This window comes from Pyrus communis, chromosome 7, assembly GCF_963583255.1.
Source record: "Pyrus communis chromosome 7, drPyrComm1.1, whole genome shotgun sequence".
Taxonomy (NCBI): domain Eukaryota; kingdom Viridiplantae; phylum Streptophyta; class Magnoliopsida; order Rosales; family Rosaceae; genus Pyrus; species Pyrus communis.
In genome coordinates, this window is record NC_084809.1 from 1422435 (window position 1) to 1437530 (window position 15096).

General features: G+C 37.6%; 4 protein-coding genes across 4 annotated transcripts; 1 reads left to right on the forward strand and 3 right to left on the reverse strand.

Moving 5' to 3' along the window:
• Positions 1 to 609: 609 nt before the first annotated feature.
• LOC137739264 (uncharacterized) lies at positions 610 to 2196 on the reverse strand. The gene has a single exon (XM_068478818.1). The coding sequence runs from the start codon at positions 2194 to 2196 to the stop codon at positions 610 to 612; it is 1587 nt and encodes a 528-aa protein (XP_068334919.1).
• A 2651-nt stretch (positions 2197 to 4847) lies between these two features.
• Positions 4848 to 5237, reverse strand: LOC137739265 (uncharacterized). The gene has a single exon (XM_068478819.1). It carries the CDS (start codon positions 5235 to 5237, stop codon positions 4848 to 4850), a length of 390 nt encoding a protein of 129 aa, XP_068334920.1.
• A 265-nt stretch (positions 5238 to 5502) lies between these two features.
• Positions 5503 to 9492, reverse strand: LOC137739719 (pescadillo homolog). Its single transcript, XM_068479400.1, has 13 exons — positions 9366 to 9492; positions 9150 to 9235; positions 8766 to 9014; positions 8547 to 8669; positions 8341 to 8425; positions 8138 to 8248; positions 7918 to 8011; positions 7503 to 7789; positions 7133 to 7240; positions 6844 to 6965; positions 6364 to 6577; positions 6031 to 6240; positions 5503 to 5918 (listed from the first exon to the last, which is right to left on the reverse strand). The coding sequence occupies exons 1-13, from the start codon at positions 9414 to 9416 to the stop codon at positions 5841 to 5843; spliced, it is 1818 nt and encodes a 605-aa protein (XP_068335501.1). The 5' UTR covers positions 9417 to 9492; the 3' UTR covers positions 5503 to 5840.
• Positions 9493 to 10399: 907 nt separating this feature from the next.
• LOC137739415 (uncharacterized) lies at positions 10400 to 14750 on the forward strand. The gene is made up of 17 exons (XM_068478983.1): positions 10400 to 10732; positions 10831 to 10934; positions 11036 to 11144; positions 11245 to 11309; positions 11689 to 11727; positions 11991 to 12087; positions 12205 to 12301; positions 12389 to 12452; positions 12522 to 12598; positions 12697 to 12775; positions 13043 to 13122; positions 13329 to 13413; positions 13502 to 13570; positions 13646 to 13713; positions 13802 to 13850; positions 13964 to 14445; positions 14545 to 14750. The coding sequence occupies exons 1-16, from the start codon at positions 10666 to 10668 to the stop codon at positions 14351 to 14353; spliced, it is 1539 nt and encodes a 512-aa protein (XP_068335084.1). The 5' UTR covers positions 10400 to 10665; the 3' UTR covers positions 14354 to 14445; positions 14545 to 14750.
• The last annotated feature ends 346 nt before the right edge of the window (positions 14751 to 15096 follow it).

Sequence of the window (15096 nt, forward strand, 5' to 3'; positions counted from 1 at the left end):
TCCTAAATTTGAGTGTGCTAGCTCTATTTCGAGTGGCAATAATATTTGCTGGTGGAGTCGCAAGTATTAGGGTTTGGTAAGGTGATCCTCTCTTGCATTGAGGACACAGAGTCCCAGTAACGTTATCCGTCCAATAGATGCTATCAACCAAAATTTTTTTTCAAGTTGCCAACCAATTTTAGTGTTACACTTGGTGTACCGGGTAGTGTTCCGGCACAAAGAAAAATCTATCCTTCAACATGCCATATTCATGGCTACCAATAGACAATAAGATGGCATGAGCAAAGACGAACTCAACTAACTCTTTAACAATGATCCAAAAATAATGCATTAAGATCATGAGAATATTAATTTAGTATTCAATAAAATCTACTGAATGAAATAAACGAGTGAAAATATTCAAGTATTTAAACCACAAAAATTCATGAAGATCCAAAAGCTTGTGAAATGATGATAATGGATTAGGCTAGTGGAGCAACACACAAGGCTTGGTTGTCGAACTACAATAATAGAAATCTTACCCTCTTTACCCACACAAAGCAGAAAGAATGAACCAAGACTCATGATTAGTCATCAACTACAAGTAGGCTACTTCTTTCCGGCTCCTACTTAATCAAGTTGCTGAAAATTTGGTGTGAACCATACAGTTTTAGAATGGAATAGACTAGTACGAGGTTCCTCGCCGGGAACAGTAAAACGCTTGATACTGTCGTTGGCCAAGGAAAAGATCCCGAAATCGCGCCCCGTGGATGGTGATGCTAGACAGGGATTATCAAAAGCAAAATAGATGCAGTTTTCTTCAAATTCTGTCTTGTAATGGGGACTAGTAAGGCTACTAGCAGAGATTACTTTGTTGCTTGCCTCGCTCATAAACAATATCCGATCACCAAGGTCGTCAACCTTTTTCCACCGAGAACCACTGTTGTTACACTCGAGCTTGAACACCCGAAATCCATGAGTTTGAGGTGGAATGACGTAATTACAACCTAGGCAGGACCAAGGAATTATTGGTTCTTTTTCATAAGCAAAATGAACATTATGGAAAATCATAAACAAATCCTTCGACGTCGGATCTTTTGCTAAGTAAACTTTTTCACATTCAGGATAGTGCACGACTCCAGGCATGGTATTTGTAATGTGCAAGGAAGGAACTGGACGGGGATGAAGCATAACCAACATTTTAGGCGGTCTCCTGTAAATACTACCACAAGGACCGGCATTGGCATGATCGTCAACATATAATGTTTCAAGGTCATAAACGATTAACTCCGATGAATTCCGAATTGAAGCAAACAATCTCCCATCAATTATTTCTATATCCTGAATCCTTAAACGTCTAGCGTCCGGCATCGGATCAATGCGTGTCCATAATTTATCAGTTGGTCTACAAAAGGCCAAATAACGACCTCCTGCGGAAAGGCCGGCGACAAAACACGATGGGTTTAGCTGACGATGATGACCTGGAGACGATGTCGTTATTGGCACCGATGAGGCCACTATTTTCTTGAAGAAGAAAGGTCTGCTGCTGTAACCATATCGAACCGTAGATTGTGACGGGAGCATGACTCGGGCACCCGACGTTGGATTCAAGAAGAAGTTGACAGTCGCGTATGGATACTTGAGGTTGTAATCTAGCAAGTGCAACCCAAATGACCAAGGATACAAAAAACCCTCGGGACGCCAAAACTCGCTGTCGATCATGATCAACCACCCCTCAACTGAACCAACACAATCCCTTCTGCTTATATAATCATTAGGGTTGATAGATGAAGACTTGTAAGTTTTTTGGTCTCCAAGACTCAGAAAGCGGTGTTCTTCGAGGGAGAAAGGGTGAGAACGGAGCATGAGCCACGGAAGTTGAGGGCAACCCTTATGTTTGGTGGCACTAACCGCCGCTCGCCAAGAACGGCATACAGCACCGCACCGTAGATGGTCCGATACGCATAACCGCCGTAGAATCAGTTGCATGATTTCTACGGGCAGTTCACCGGACCACCTACTGGTACGAATATTTATCAGTGGGAACGTTGTTTTTACTCTGACCTTTGCAGTTGCTAGCCTGTGGAGAACAAAATGGAGAGGGAGGGAAAACAGCTTTATTGATAGGCGGTAGTAAGAGAATGTGACCTGAAAAATTGCAAAAACAACTTGAGTCAGCTTCATCCTTGTCTCCGGAGAAACTTTTCTGATCGGCATCCTTGCGGCGGTCGACGGAGGATTTCGTACGAATGTCAACTTGGATTTTCAGTTGAATTTGAGTTGAGAATATTTGGACAAATTAATGATCGATGGAACCTCTTCCCATATATATATATAGGTAACTGAGGAAGAAATTCTCCAAATTTGTATTCGGTATCCAAAACCTAATAGAACTACAGTTTTGTATCCGGTAACCTAAACCTAATAGAACTACAGTTTTGTATCCGGTAACCTAAACCTAATGAAACTAGAAACACACGTAAGATAGAGAGAATTAATTAATTATGGATAATGCTAGGGCCAACAAATTTTAAACTAAATTTTGTAAACAAAATGATGTTGTTATTGATAATTGAATTATTAACTTGTTTAATTTTTTATTGGTAACATATTATTTAATTTAAAAAATAAAAAAACTAATAAAAAAAAACTTCAAAACTTTTAAATTTAACTAAAAATAATCTTATAATGATAAGGTATAAAAGTACGAAAGTAACTTTCTACTTTTGCTACAACATATTTGACTTGTGATTTGAAAAATACAATGAAGAGTTTTGGCAATGAAGGGATGTTTTCAATGACGTTACTGTAATTTCGTGTTTGTTAGTTACAAGGATAAGTTTTAGCGGGACTAAGAGGGACTCACTTCGATTAAATTCCTCACTTAAGGTTTTTCGCAAGACCCTTCGAAATGTAGCGGACTGCTAAGCAAGACGTTGCTCGCGTCCTCGTCTCAACTGCGTCTTTGTGCTCTACTCGACTGCGTCCTCGTCCTTGCGCTGCTCGACTGCGTCCTTTCGCAGCTGTCATATCATCGTAATCTTACAGAACATGGTATATCTGCTATCCAAATAAAATCACTACGAAACACATTTTCCACTTGCATTGCTTTGTTTTTGCTCTTAATAAAATGAAAACTAATGAAAATAACTTGATAACTTTGAGTTTTAACGATAATGACAAAATAAATGATAAAGTAAATAGTACCAGAATTGACTATTTTGTAAAAAAATATAATTTTTTATTAAAGTAAATACTATCAAAAACTTTTAATTAAAGTTCCCTTAATAAACTTTCTTGTAAATATTTGATAACATACTGACATCAGAGAGCAAAGGAGAGAGCAACCCAACCGTTGACAAAGCAAAATTGTGGTTTGGAAAGCTTTTGTTTTTTGCTCCAGTTATCCTTTATCTTTTATCTTTTTATTTCTCAGCCTCTTTGGTCAAAGTTGGATGAGACTTGTGGGTCCATCCATTGACTCTCTCATATTTTATAAAAATTTAAATCACCTTTTTCAGATTAAATAAGCACGGTCTATAAAATTTAAAATAAAAGTTTTTTTTTTCATTTTCTTTTGGATTGTAATATTATTATTTAACCCAGACAACATGACATAAACTTAAAAAATTTGTTCAAACTAAAGTTAAAATTACAGTTTTGAAATTAAAATAAGAATTGTTTATAATACTAAAGAATAAAAGTTTTTCTTCAATTCTTCTTTTTGTAAGAGTATGATTGTTTAGAAATGGTGACAACTGTTTCTAAAAATAGTAACCCAGTTTTTAGAAATAATCTATTGGTTCTAGAAATATTATAACTGTCTAGAAATGGTGACCATTGTTTCTAGAAATAGCGTCAATATCTAGAAATTGTGACTATTGTTTTTAAAAATAGTGACACCGTTTTCTAGAAATTTATTATATTTAAGAAACAATATTTCTTAATAATAAAATTTTATTAAGTGTCTTTTATTACAAATTTGTTGATAATATTTTCTTGAATTTTAACATGTGATAAAGTTCATATTGTTATTATGCCTTGAAAAATATGACTAATTTTTTAATTTTTGTACATAAAAAACATTAAAAAGAATAATATATGGGCATCAAAGTAATTTTGCATGGACAAGTTTTTGCTGTTTTCCCTTCCCTTACCGACATTTAGCATAATCTTATTTCTCTTACTTCTCTCCCCGACTTTTTACTTTTCCTTTTTTAAATTTTAATTCCAATTTTTAAAAAAATAATTATATATATTTTTTTTGAGAAAAAAAAATTATATATATAAATACACACAACTTTTATCTGGTATATAATAAACAAACAGAAAAAGAATTAAAATGAAACAATAAATAAAAATTTAGACTTCCAGAGAGAGATAATTTCTGTTTGTATTCGTACAAGCTAATCGGAGTTATATGCTACATCGGAATCCTACAACTGTAGCTAACAAACTAACTAGTCAACCACTAATATGGTGACACATGGCTCCATACCTCAACCACTAAGATGGTGCCACATGGATCAACATACAAATGACACGTGTTCGTACACTCCTATACAACTATCTTGGATGTGCAGTCATGCAGCAGATCAAGAACGCCAAAGCAACAGCAATGACGACAGTCCACGCTGCGAATGCAGTAAGCACCTGCAAGTTCGGGCAGCGGCGGCGGCGGCAGCGGCCAAGATTGTTACTACTAGCGTTTCTTGGGTTGGGGGAGTTGACGCAATCTTCCGCACGCGGGGTCCAGTTGTCTGGCCATGGAACTTCCTCCGGCCAGCTACTCTCCGGAAGCTCGTCGTCTTCTTCTGGCCAGTCGTCGTCCTTTCCTTGAGTGAAGGTAGTACGGCGGGTTAGGGTGCTTACGATGGTAGGGGAAGCAGGGTGGCGGCAGGGAGAGTGGTGGTGGTAGGTGGGGCGGTAGGGAAAATGGGGGTATCAGGGGCGGAGGTTGGTAGAGTGGGGGTTGCAGGGACGGAGGTAGGGAGAATGGGGGTTTCAGCGGCGGAGGTAAGGAGAGTGGGGGTTGCAGGGACGGAAGTTTCAGGGGCGGAGGTAGGGAGAATGGGGGTTGCAGGGGCGGAGTTGGGGAGACTGGGGGGTGCAGGGACGGCGGTAGGGACAGTGGGGGTTGTAGGGGCAGCGGTAGGGACAATGGGGGTTGCAGGGGCGGCGGTGGAAGGTGGTAAGCCGATAAACCATACGGATGCCAATGAGAAGAGGAGGATGAGAGTTCTTGTTTGGGCGTACATGTTTCTTGGTAAAAGAATTATCGAGAGATATTTTGATAGCGATCGCACAGAAATGAAGTTAATTTCAATTGGGGGTGCGGTTTAAATAGTTAACGGCAGTATTGCCGCTGAAGAAGTACGCCCCTCACGCCGTCATCGTCATCCCAAGGGATGAGGACCACCGTTAGGATGCTGCCACGTTGCGTGACTAACATTTCCCAATTAAAAAAAAAAAATGGTCCTTCACTCCCCTACCAACCCTACTCAAATACTGAGATAATTCGACTCAAGAGAGCAATATTTGGCTTGTTAAAATATATCTTAACAGTACCAATCCTTGGTAAGAAAATTCACTAAAAAAGAGACGGCATCAATAAATTTGTGAAAACTTACGTAAATTAGCGATGATTATAAATTGTTTGTACTGATAATATGCTCCGACAACAGCTTTAAAGTTCAAAATTCAAACATAATTAAAGATTACAGAAAGTCACTCGGTCATTAACAAAATCAAACACAAAAATTTCCACGGTGGCATCAACACTCTCCAGACTTTTGAGCTCCGAAAACAGCATGTCAATAACAACACCGTATGACGCAGTTTTCTTGACTGCCTTAGCCCGCTTATTTGTTAGATTCTTTAAGTTTTCTCTTCCGTTCCCTGATGACATCAACGTGGTCCTTCTTTCGCTTTTTGCCTTTCTGTATGATCAAAACATCCAAGAATCCTTGTGTTGGAAATAGGGTACAACAAGGAATTTCTGAAGTTTTCGGAAAATACATCAAAATAGCAGGACATTATCAATAAGCTTACCTCCATAGCTTCAAGAACACCCCTCTTCTTACGGGACATTAACATTTTAGACATATTGTCACGATCAGTATCAGGATCAAACTCTTCCATATCCTCGGTGGTTTCCTCGGCAGAGTTCTGATTATCTACATTCGAGGTAGATGATGAATGTTGGATGCCCTGAAGCTCCATATTCAATTCGTCGTGATACTGCTTTTCAAGAGCCATCATCTGTATCGCATCAGAATTCAGTTAGCATCAATCAAGACCAATTGATGAAGTCTCTATGCACGTCATGAATTCAATTAGCAGAAAAATCACACATCTCAGCATTATTATTTAAAGTTTCTTTACCTTCTTCTTTCTCTCTGCAGCTTCTTTTGCTTTTGCTCGGTCAATAACACCTTCAGACAGTAAGTTCTGAGGATCTTCCAAATCTTCTTGTCCCACACCTGGCAGGGGGAGGACTTCACCAGCAGACTTCCATTTTTTTATGGTCTCAGCGTAATCAGGAACATAACCTTCTGCCTCATTGTCAACAAATGGTGACAAGTGTGGGGGAGGATCCCTGTTAAAGAGCACCCAAATTAACAATCTTACAATCGGAAACTTTTACTATCAAATTATAAAAAGAAAGGGTAAGTAAAGGTCCACCCATCCAAATAACCTAGGTGTGCACATACAAACATATTAGCGGATGCAGTAGAACATACTAAATGAAATTATAACTATTCATTTCACCAAGGTCCAAGGCAGAGAGTTAACAACTAAACAAAACAGTAAAAAACAGACTGATATACAAGGAAAACAAAGAAATATGTCTCCTAATATTACCTGCCCGCCAAATAACCCCCAGTTGGCAAAATGATCCGAGCATTTATACAGTCATAAACCCATTGTGGTTGAACATATTCCCTGGCAAGGGTCTGACGACCATGCATTGGCCTGTCAACAATCTACAAAATAAACAAACAGTGTTGTCAGCCTTATGATCAGTTCTTTTCGGTTTTTTCTTCTTTTTTTTATTTTTATTTTTATTTTTAATTTCTGTGAGGGGAGAGTGAAAAACCAGATCAGCCAATGATTCAGCCATAAAAAATTAAATAAAACAGTAATAGCTTACCTGATGGGTAATGCTGTCATCAGCTTCCTCAAATGGAGCCCCATCACCTTCCCAGGAAACAGTGCCACCAAAAGCAGGAATGACAAAAAGCAACGACTCTCTGTAAACCTGAATACAGAAAAAATATTAACATATCAAACCCAAACACAATTCTATTGCCTATCAACTAGAAGAAACAAAGTTGACTAGTATTCCAATATTAATCATGAAGTGAGTTTGTCCATTGGTTTTTTTAAAGATAATTGCCTTTTAATATTCTCTTCTATCAAAGCACCCTTAAAAGGCCTCACCCATCAGACCTATTTGTTGGTAGGAAAATAACTTTTTACAAAAATATCTACTACATTGCAATTCAAATTTTAAGACTCACCTCACGGTTCAAGAAAAATTTCATATCCTTGAAGAGTTGCTTACACTCCTTTGTATCATTATCCTCTTCATCCTCGCCAGAAACATCTTTAACAAGGTGCATCAATGCACCTGGTTCATTCGAAGGCAGTTGATGCTGAAGTTGAGCAAGTCTTAGTTCAGACTCTTCAAGCGAAGTCTCAATCTTCTTGTTCTCACCATTCCCAGATCCAGACAAACTAGCAGCTTGAGAATCCAACACTGCAGACCGAGAATTTGCATCAAGGTATCGTGCTAGTGCATAAAGTTCTGAAAAGTTGAGGAAATCCATTAACAGACACGCACAAATGTACAATCACAACTCAACAGCATTAAAAACTCTAAATGACAAGGTAGGACCTTGTAAAATATCATAAGCAACTAGTAAAAACTTTTACCTGCTGCTAAAGCTTCCAATCGAGAATCAAGAATCGGTGGGTACTTCACATCTATGGAACGATATAAATGACAATTCACAAAGGCAAGAAGAGCCTGCACCATACGAAGCGCAAGAGTTTATTTAAGTACTTGATTCGTTGGAATGAACCACAATTACAGCACAGAGGTTGATAACAGAAAAAAAGAAATACAAAGTACTAAATATAACCGAAATATAACCTCGTAAAATTCCAAAAAGTTTAGCATGATATTGAAGTCAATATCATCAGTCAAAACTTGCTGCAAAGGGTGAGGGGTCAACCATGTGACTTTTTGCCCCTTAACCTCGGCCTGCATGGACAAACAACGGAAGAATTCATACCCAAATAACACAAAATGCACAGTTGAAGATTTAATAAGCAGTGTACAGTACATAACCAAACCTGATAATATATGCCTTTAACAGATACAAAGACTTTACGCAATTTATGAGTCAGAGATATGTAAGCTTGCCATTCATGACTCAACCTGGTACGAAAGCAACACCAATAGTAAGGGAAGATTCCACAAAACGATTAACTCCTAGAAGTAACTAAGTATCATGTCATACTTCAAAACTCCTTTTATTTAGAAAAATTCAAATATCTACCTTCGACAGTTATGAATGCGTTTGACATCAATTCTGTCCTCAATAGCAGGTAATGCCGCAAAGAGGTGAACCATTGTGAGGCAGTCGTCTACATCTCTGAGTGCATCAACGAATTTTGGATACCTGCAGTTCCAAACATACCAAACAACAACTGTCAGGCTCGGCATACAATAACAGACATGCAACTAACTTTTTAACAGTAAGAAAAACCCAACAAACCTCTGCAAAATAATTCTATCTAATTTGTAAGTGGGTCTTCTCTCTTTCAGGAGAGCAGCCCGTTCCTTGTTCTTCTTCGCATCGGCTTTCTTTACTTTCCTTTCGTATGCTCTTATCTCTCTCAACCGCTCGAGTAGCGGTTCATGCTGAATGAAAGAAACATCCTTCAAATGATAATAGGTATGGTGATTTCCTTTCACCTTTTTCTTCGGCTCCCGTGGGAACACGCCCTTTAGAATACACAATTTCCTATAATTTCCAACAGCATGAACATGTATTAAGCAAGCAATCATACAATAATTCAATCCATAAACCCTAAATTAACATAAATTACATAAATCATGTGAAAATACAGAAATTACAACTTGAATACCAGAGACGGACCTGAAGAGGGGAAGACTGACTTGAAGCTGCTTGACAGCTTGTGACCTGGTGACGTACCTCGCGGCATTTCCTTCCTTCTTCTTTCCCTGCATATTCGAGGGAAAATCAACGGGAAGTGTGAGAAAAAGGTGAAATTAAATATTGGAAATTGTTCTTTTAATACTGATATGTATATAGGTGAGCTTATCGGAGACGGAGAGCTGAATTAGAACATACGGCAGGCCTGTAATGTTTATGCTTCACCGGGGCGGCGGGGTGCTTCACCATGGCAGCGGCTGTGGAGAGGGAGAGAGAGCACGCGCGGAGGCTGAAGAGACTGTAAACGTAGAGGTTTAGGTTAGGGCTTAAGCGGAACAGAGCAGACTTCGAGTTTGTTCATACGGGTCGGTTTTAAATGCGGGTTTGGGCTAGCTCGGGTCAGGTAAGAAATGCTTAATCTATAGTTTTGGGCTTCTTTCTAAATTGGTGCACATTAAATGGGTCCATACGAAATGAGTTTTGCTTCGCACATTTTCTTTTCAAAATCGATGACAAGTATCACACGCGAATAATATATTTTGAAATTTTTTTTTTGAACAAAATATACTTTGAAAAATTAAACATTCCTCTAACATCGTCAATTTAAATAAATTTTATATGAACAAATTAATGATTTTTGCTTATTATCATTTTGTGAATTTAGAGTCCATTTACTAAAGAGGAAAAAGAACAGAACGTAAAATAGTTTTAAAAAGAAAGAGAGAATTTTAGGTCAATTAAAGCTTTAGTCCTTGAATTAGAAGTTTGTGCGTATTAGTTCTTAACTTGTTATAATGTGGAGGGTCCTTTTGACTAAGGGCTGGTTTGGTATTGCTCTGCTTTAAAAAGAAATTGTTTTTGCTGTGCTGTGAGAATAAGTTCATTTTTGCTGCTTCACGTTTTCATTTTTTTTATCCAAAACTGTGAAAATAAGCTGTTTTTAAGTGTTTACCAAACACCTTTTTTAGCTCAACTTTTTTTTATACCTACTTTTTATAAAAACACCTCAGTACCAAATCACTACTAACTCACAAAATTTTAATTTAGAGACCAAAGCTCCAATTGAGTTTAAATTTAGGTAGTATTGCTCTATATTTATAACAAATTTAGGAGCAAATATTCACGAATTTTTAGTTTAAGGACCAAAACTTTAATTGAGTTAAAATTTAAGGACTGTTGCCCTAATTATCTCAAAAATAAAATAAAAAAGTAAAAAAAAAAGGGTGTGGGAATTGGAGGAAGAGAAAATAGAAGGGGAAAACCGGCAAACGTCAGCCCCGCTTTGGCGCCAGCTGATATCCGTCAAACTTTCAGCAATTAAACATCAAATTCATTTCCCGCCAAACTTCACTCGCGCCAACTCCCCAAAGATACATAAAGGAAAAGAAGATGATGAAGAAGAAAACCCCTTATTCTCCGCCAAACATCCCTCCTCCGCAGCTCCGCCGTCTGCTGCTTTTAACGATTCTTCAATCCAAATTACGGTCTTAGGGTTTCGATGGAGATCTCAAAGCTCCAATCGTTCTTCCAAGACATCAGATCTAGAGAGCTTCACGGATTCAGAGGTTCCTCTCTCTCTCTCTTTCTCTCCCTAAATCTACACTTTTTAGCAATCAATTTGATAGCACATCTCATGACAACTAAACGCTGCGTTTTTCCCCAGCTCGGAAGCGGCCGTACATCAATGGCTTGGCATCAGATTTCTACGAAATTGGCGCAATCGCTGCAGAGCACAACGGCCCTCCGATGGCGATTTCGTTCGGCAAGGTAAACAAATATGTTCCTCTTGGCCTTTTTGAATCGTGAGCTAAATTTTTGGAACTAATCAAAATCATATTTTTCATTATATCATTTTAATTTCGGTGCAGACTTGGAAAAGCTCGCACATAGTCGCCATGTCCGACGAGGATGGGTACTTGAGCCTGTTCGATACACGTCGCAAGTTCTCCGCATCTGCATCTCACCAAGAAAACGCAGGTTGATTACTTGGAGATCGAATCGATTGATATAGATTGTTGATTGCTATGGTTTGTGTTGTATGGTGAGTAAATTGATTGTTTGGGTTTATTGTTTTCAGATAAAACTAGGGTTTGCGATTGGGTTGCGCATCAAAACACTGTGTTTGATATCTGTTGGATTAAGGTATAATCCATAAATTTTCTCTCTAATTTTGAATTATTCTCTCAATAATCTTCAATTGTAAACGTAATAGATATTTGTGTATGCTACACACAATAGTTTATTGAATGGCGGAATGGGGAAGCCGGAAATTCTTGAGGAGTAGAATGTTACATGTCAACTATTAGAAATTGGGAAGTGATATTGCTGTTAATTTGTTGACTGGAAAAAATGACGTTGCTGTTAATCTGTAACTAGCTGTCATAAGTGCAAATCCTTTTTTTAAGTATTATTGGTGTTAATTTAGTAGATGCGTTAACAAAATCGGAGAACAAAATTTAAGATTGCAAAGTTTTCATCTTTTTAGTGCTAATGTGTCTTTGCAATATAAATGTTTTTCCAGGATGACACTCAAATTATGACAGCTTCTGGTGATCAGACTGTAAGTGATTAAGTTCTAGTCCAGCCTCTTTACTTGACGATTTTACAATCGTAGCAAACTTTCATTTCTGTAAAGGAAAGGGAATTGTATTGAATTTATTAGGATTAAACTCTTACTGCAATGTGCTACATAACTCAGATAATTAAAGTTATGAAATTTGATATACCTTGTAAGGAAAGTTGCATTAAGTAGTTCTCATTTCATATCACAACTACTTCAGTTTAAAGATTGTGTTTTCCTTGGCCTTTTCTATTTTCTCCCAGATCAAGGTATGGGATATTCAGGAAAAGAAATGTACTGCATTACTGATGGGGCACACAGGAAGTGTGAAATCTCTTTGTCCTCATCCAACTAATCCCGGTAGGCTTATATTCTCATCTGAATGTGGGTTTTTGTATATTTATTTGCTTGTGCTATTTTTGTGTTATGACTAATGAGAAATACAACTAATTTGAACTATTGCTTCTCATCTGACAGAGATTATTGTCTCTGGTTCGAGAGATGGCTCCTTTGCTCTTTGGGATATGAGATGTAATTCAAGCTCCACAAATATGCAGGGGGAGCTTTCTATACGGTAAACAACTTCTCGTAAAGTATATTTTCATTGTCGATATAAGTTTGATTTTATTTTCTAATTCTAATCCATAATAATTTCTTTCAGCTCAACTGCCGTGGTTACAGGGGCTCATATTTTTCCACGGGCAAAACGTGTAAGGCGTGGAAAGGTATGTTTCTGATAATGGTTCTTCTTATAAATTATTATGTACTCTTCATTCAGACTTCAGCTTTTACAGGCTGTTTCCATGAGCATCACGTCAGTTCTTTATCTTAAAGATGAGGTCTCCATTGCTACTGCCGGAGCTGTGGACAGGTATATATAGGGACATTGGAAATGATACAGCATAATGGAACGCCAAATTTCCTTGTCAAATGTATATCATACTAATGTAATCTTATGGTTCGTTTCAGCATTGTCAAGTTTTGGGATACCAGAAGTTTGAAAAATGTTGTCACACAGACATGCCCTCAACCTGAGTCAACTGAGAAGGTATGTCTGGCCACTCTGTGATGGTACTAATTTTCTACTGGTTAAGTGTCTTACGTAAATTAAGCTGTGAAGAATGCATATATTTTTTCTGTTCACCTTGATGATATCAGGATCATTTCTGGTTTATGGTTTCTTATATTATAAGGATTAAAAACCAGAAACAAAATAAAAACAGCCAAAGGCTCATGACAGTTTAGCAGAAAGCAAGCAACAAGTGGTTGGATTATTTGATGATGTCTTCATAGCTAGCAATTCTCTTAATTTCAGGAAAGACGATTACACGGTATAACTAGCTTATCCCAAGATCTAAATGGAGTGTTTCTTTCAGCTTCATGCATGGATAACAGGTACCTTTTTCTATATTAGCACATCTTTATATACTCGAAAGAATATTATCTGAAATTTGATGCCTTGAAATTCAGCGCATATCCCCGTACCATACAACCATCACCTTAGTTGTTCCTAGCATAAGAAACTAATATTTCTTTCAAGTCTTGTAAAAACTAATCAATTTTTCAACCTATAACACTCTTCTTTTCCTACGTTTTGTCAGCATATATTTGTATAATGTACTTCAGCTAGAAAAGGGTGCTATGCAAACGTTCACTGGATGCCGGATTGAAACTTTTTTTGTTAAGGTAAACATTGCTGTTGATGAGTGCACTAGTCCAGTTTGTGCGATTTCCCACCTACTTACACTTTTTTGTTTCAAACATGTAATCGCAGTCAGTTATTAGTCCTGATGCTGCTCAAATACTCAGTGGCTCTAGCGATGGAAATGCCTATATTTGGCAGGTAAGGTTTCGTTTTTAAGGCGCTACTTGATACTGCTCTTGGATCGAGAATGACTTTATCGGTAATGTCAACCAGGTAAACAAGCCTCAGGAAGACCCCATTATATTGAAAGGCCACGACAGGGAAGTTACTGCAGTGGATTGGTATGTATCCTATTCTATTCCTACCCTAATGCTGCTGGTTTTCAATATTTCTTGACAAATGATTGAACTGTTTTTCAACTTCGAATAGGTCCCAGTTTGAGGTCGGGAAGATGGCAACCTCGTCAGATGATTTTACGGTATGCAAGATAGTTCATGGATAAGATTGTACATTCATCAATTTTCACAAGTACATGCTATTTTCTAAAACGTATTAAATTCGACCCTTCTCCTGTATTTTTCATCTCGATAGGTTCGCATTTGGAACTCTCAGAATAGTGACTCCCCAAGCACAAGCTCTCCATCTACCATTCGAAGGAGAGTCATGGCAATCCCAAGCGCAGAGTGTAGAAAGCTTCTGATGAATGAATCAACAATGCATACCTCAAAGGATTCCGGAAATCTGTGTCCATCAGATGAAGGATTAGACAAAACTAACTCACTCAATCCGATTAGTATGCATAAAATGAGTACTCCCCCCTCTCAAAAGAAACAATCTACGTCGGATCCTGACTTTAGCAAAACCTTGGAGAAGACCCCCGAAGCTGCATTGGACAGCCCGTCTTCTGTTCTGCACCCTCCCTCCTCTCTAAAAAGGAAAACAATTCGTGATTACTTTGGAGTACCTCCCTTAAACTTGTAGGTCTTGGGTTTATTGTACAAAGTGCTGACATTGCCTCTGAGTCTACTGCTTCAGAACTGGATCGATCAACCCCATTTCAGATCATTTCTACCGTAAGTACAAAAATTTCGCTGACGCTTTGTTTTCTCGAAATCTCATTCTTTGTTTCGAAGTTTGATTTTTTTTTTTTTTCCTGGATTGATTTTGTGCAGGTTTCTATGTTGTATGTAAAGCGTATACAGAAGGATCTTTTTGATGAAAATCGCTCTGGTCGCATTGTATTTTTGTGCCACAAGCAACTGGGCGTGATTCAAAATACAGTTTTAGACGCTTACTGAGCAAATCTGATGAGTTCTTTTTCATTACAATCTAATCCTGATTAAGAAGAGGCGATTTGAATTTAGTTAAAGTAAATTAACGGGAAATATAAACACACGATTTTTTTTCCCGGAAGGGTAGCGCCCATTGAGCAAATACAAAATTAAAATTTGGAAACCGTATGATAATTATTTTATTTTTTGTTTGCATTTTTTTGAAATTAAAAATTTGTTTGGAAACTGAAAATTGAAGCCCAAATTTTTTTTTTTTTTTGTTTTGTTTTGAGTACATAGATATTTTTACAATAAGAGAAGTTTGGTCAAGTTACATAATGGGCAATTTAATTTGGTATTGAATTCGTTATCCACGAGATTTGAATTTAATATTTCATTTTTAAATAAAGAGGAATATTATCATATCGTAGTTCTGAGAGGCTTTGAAACCTT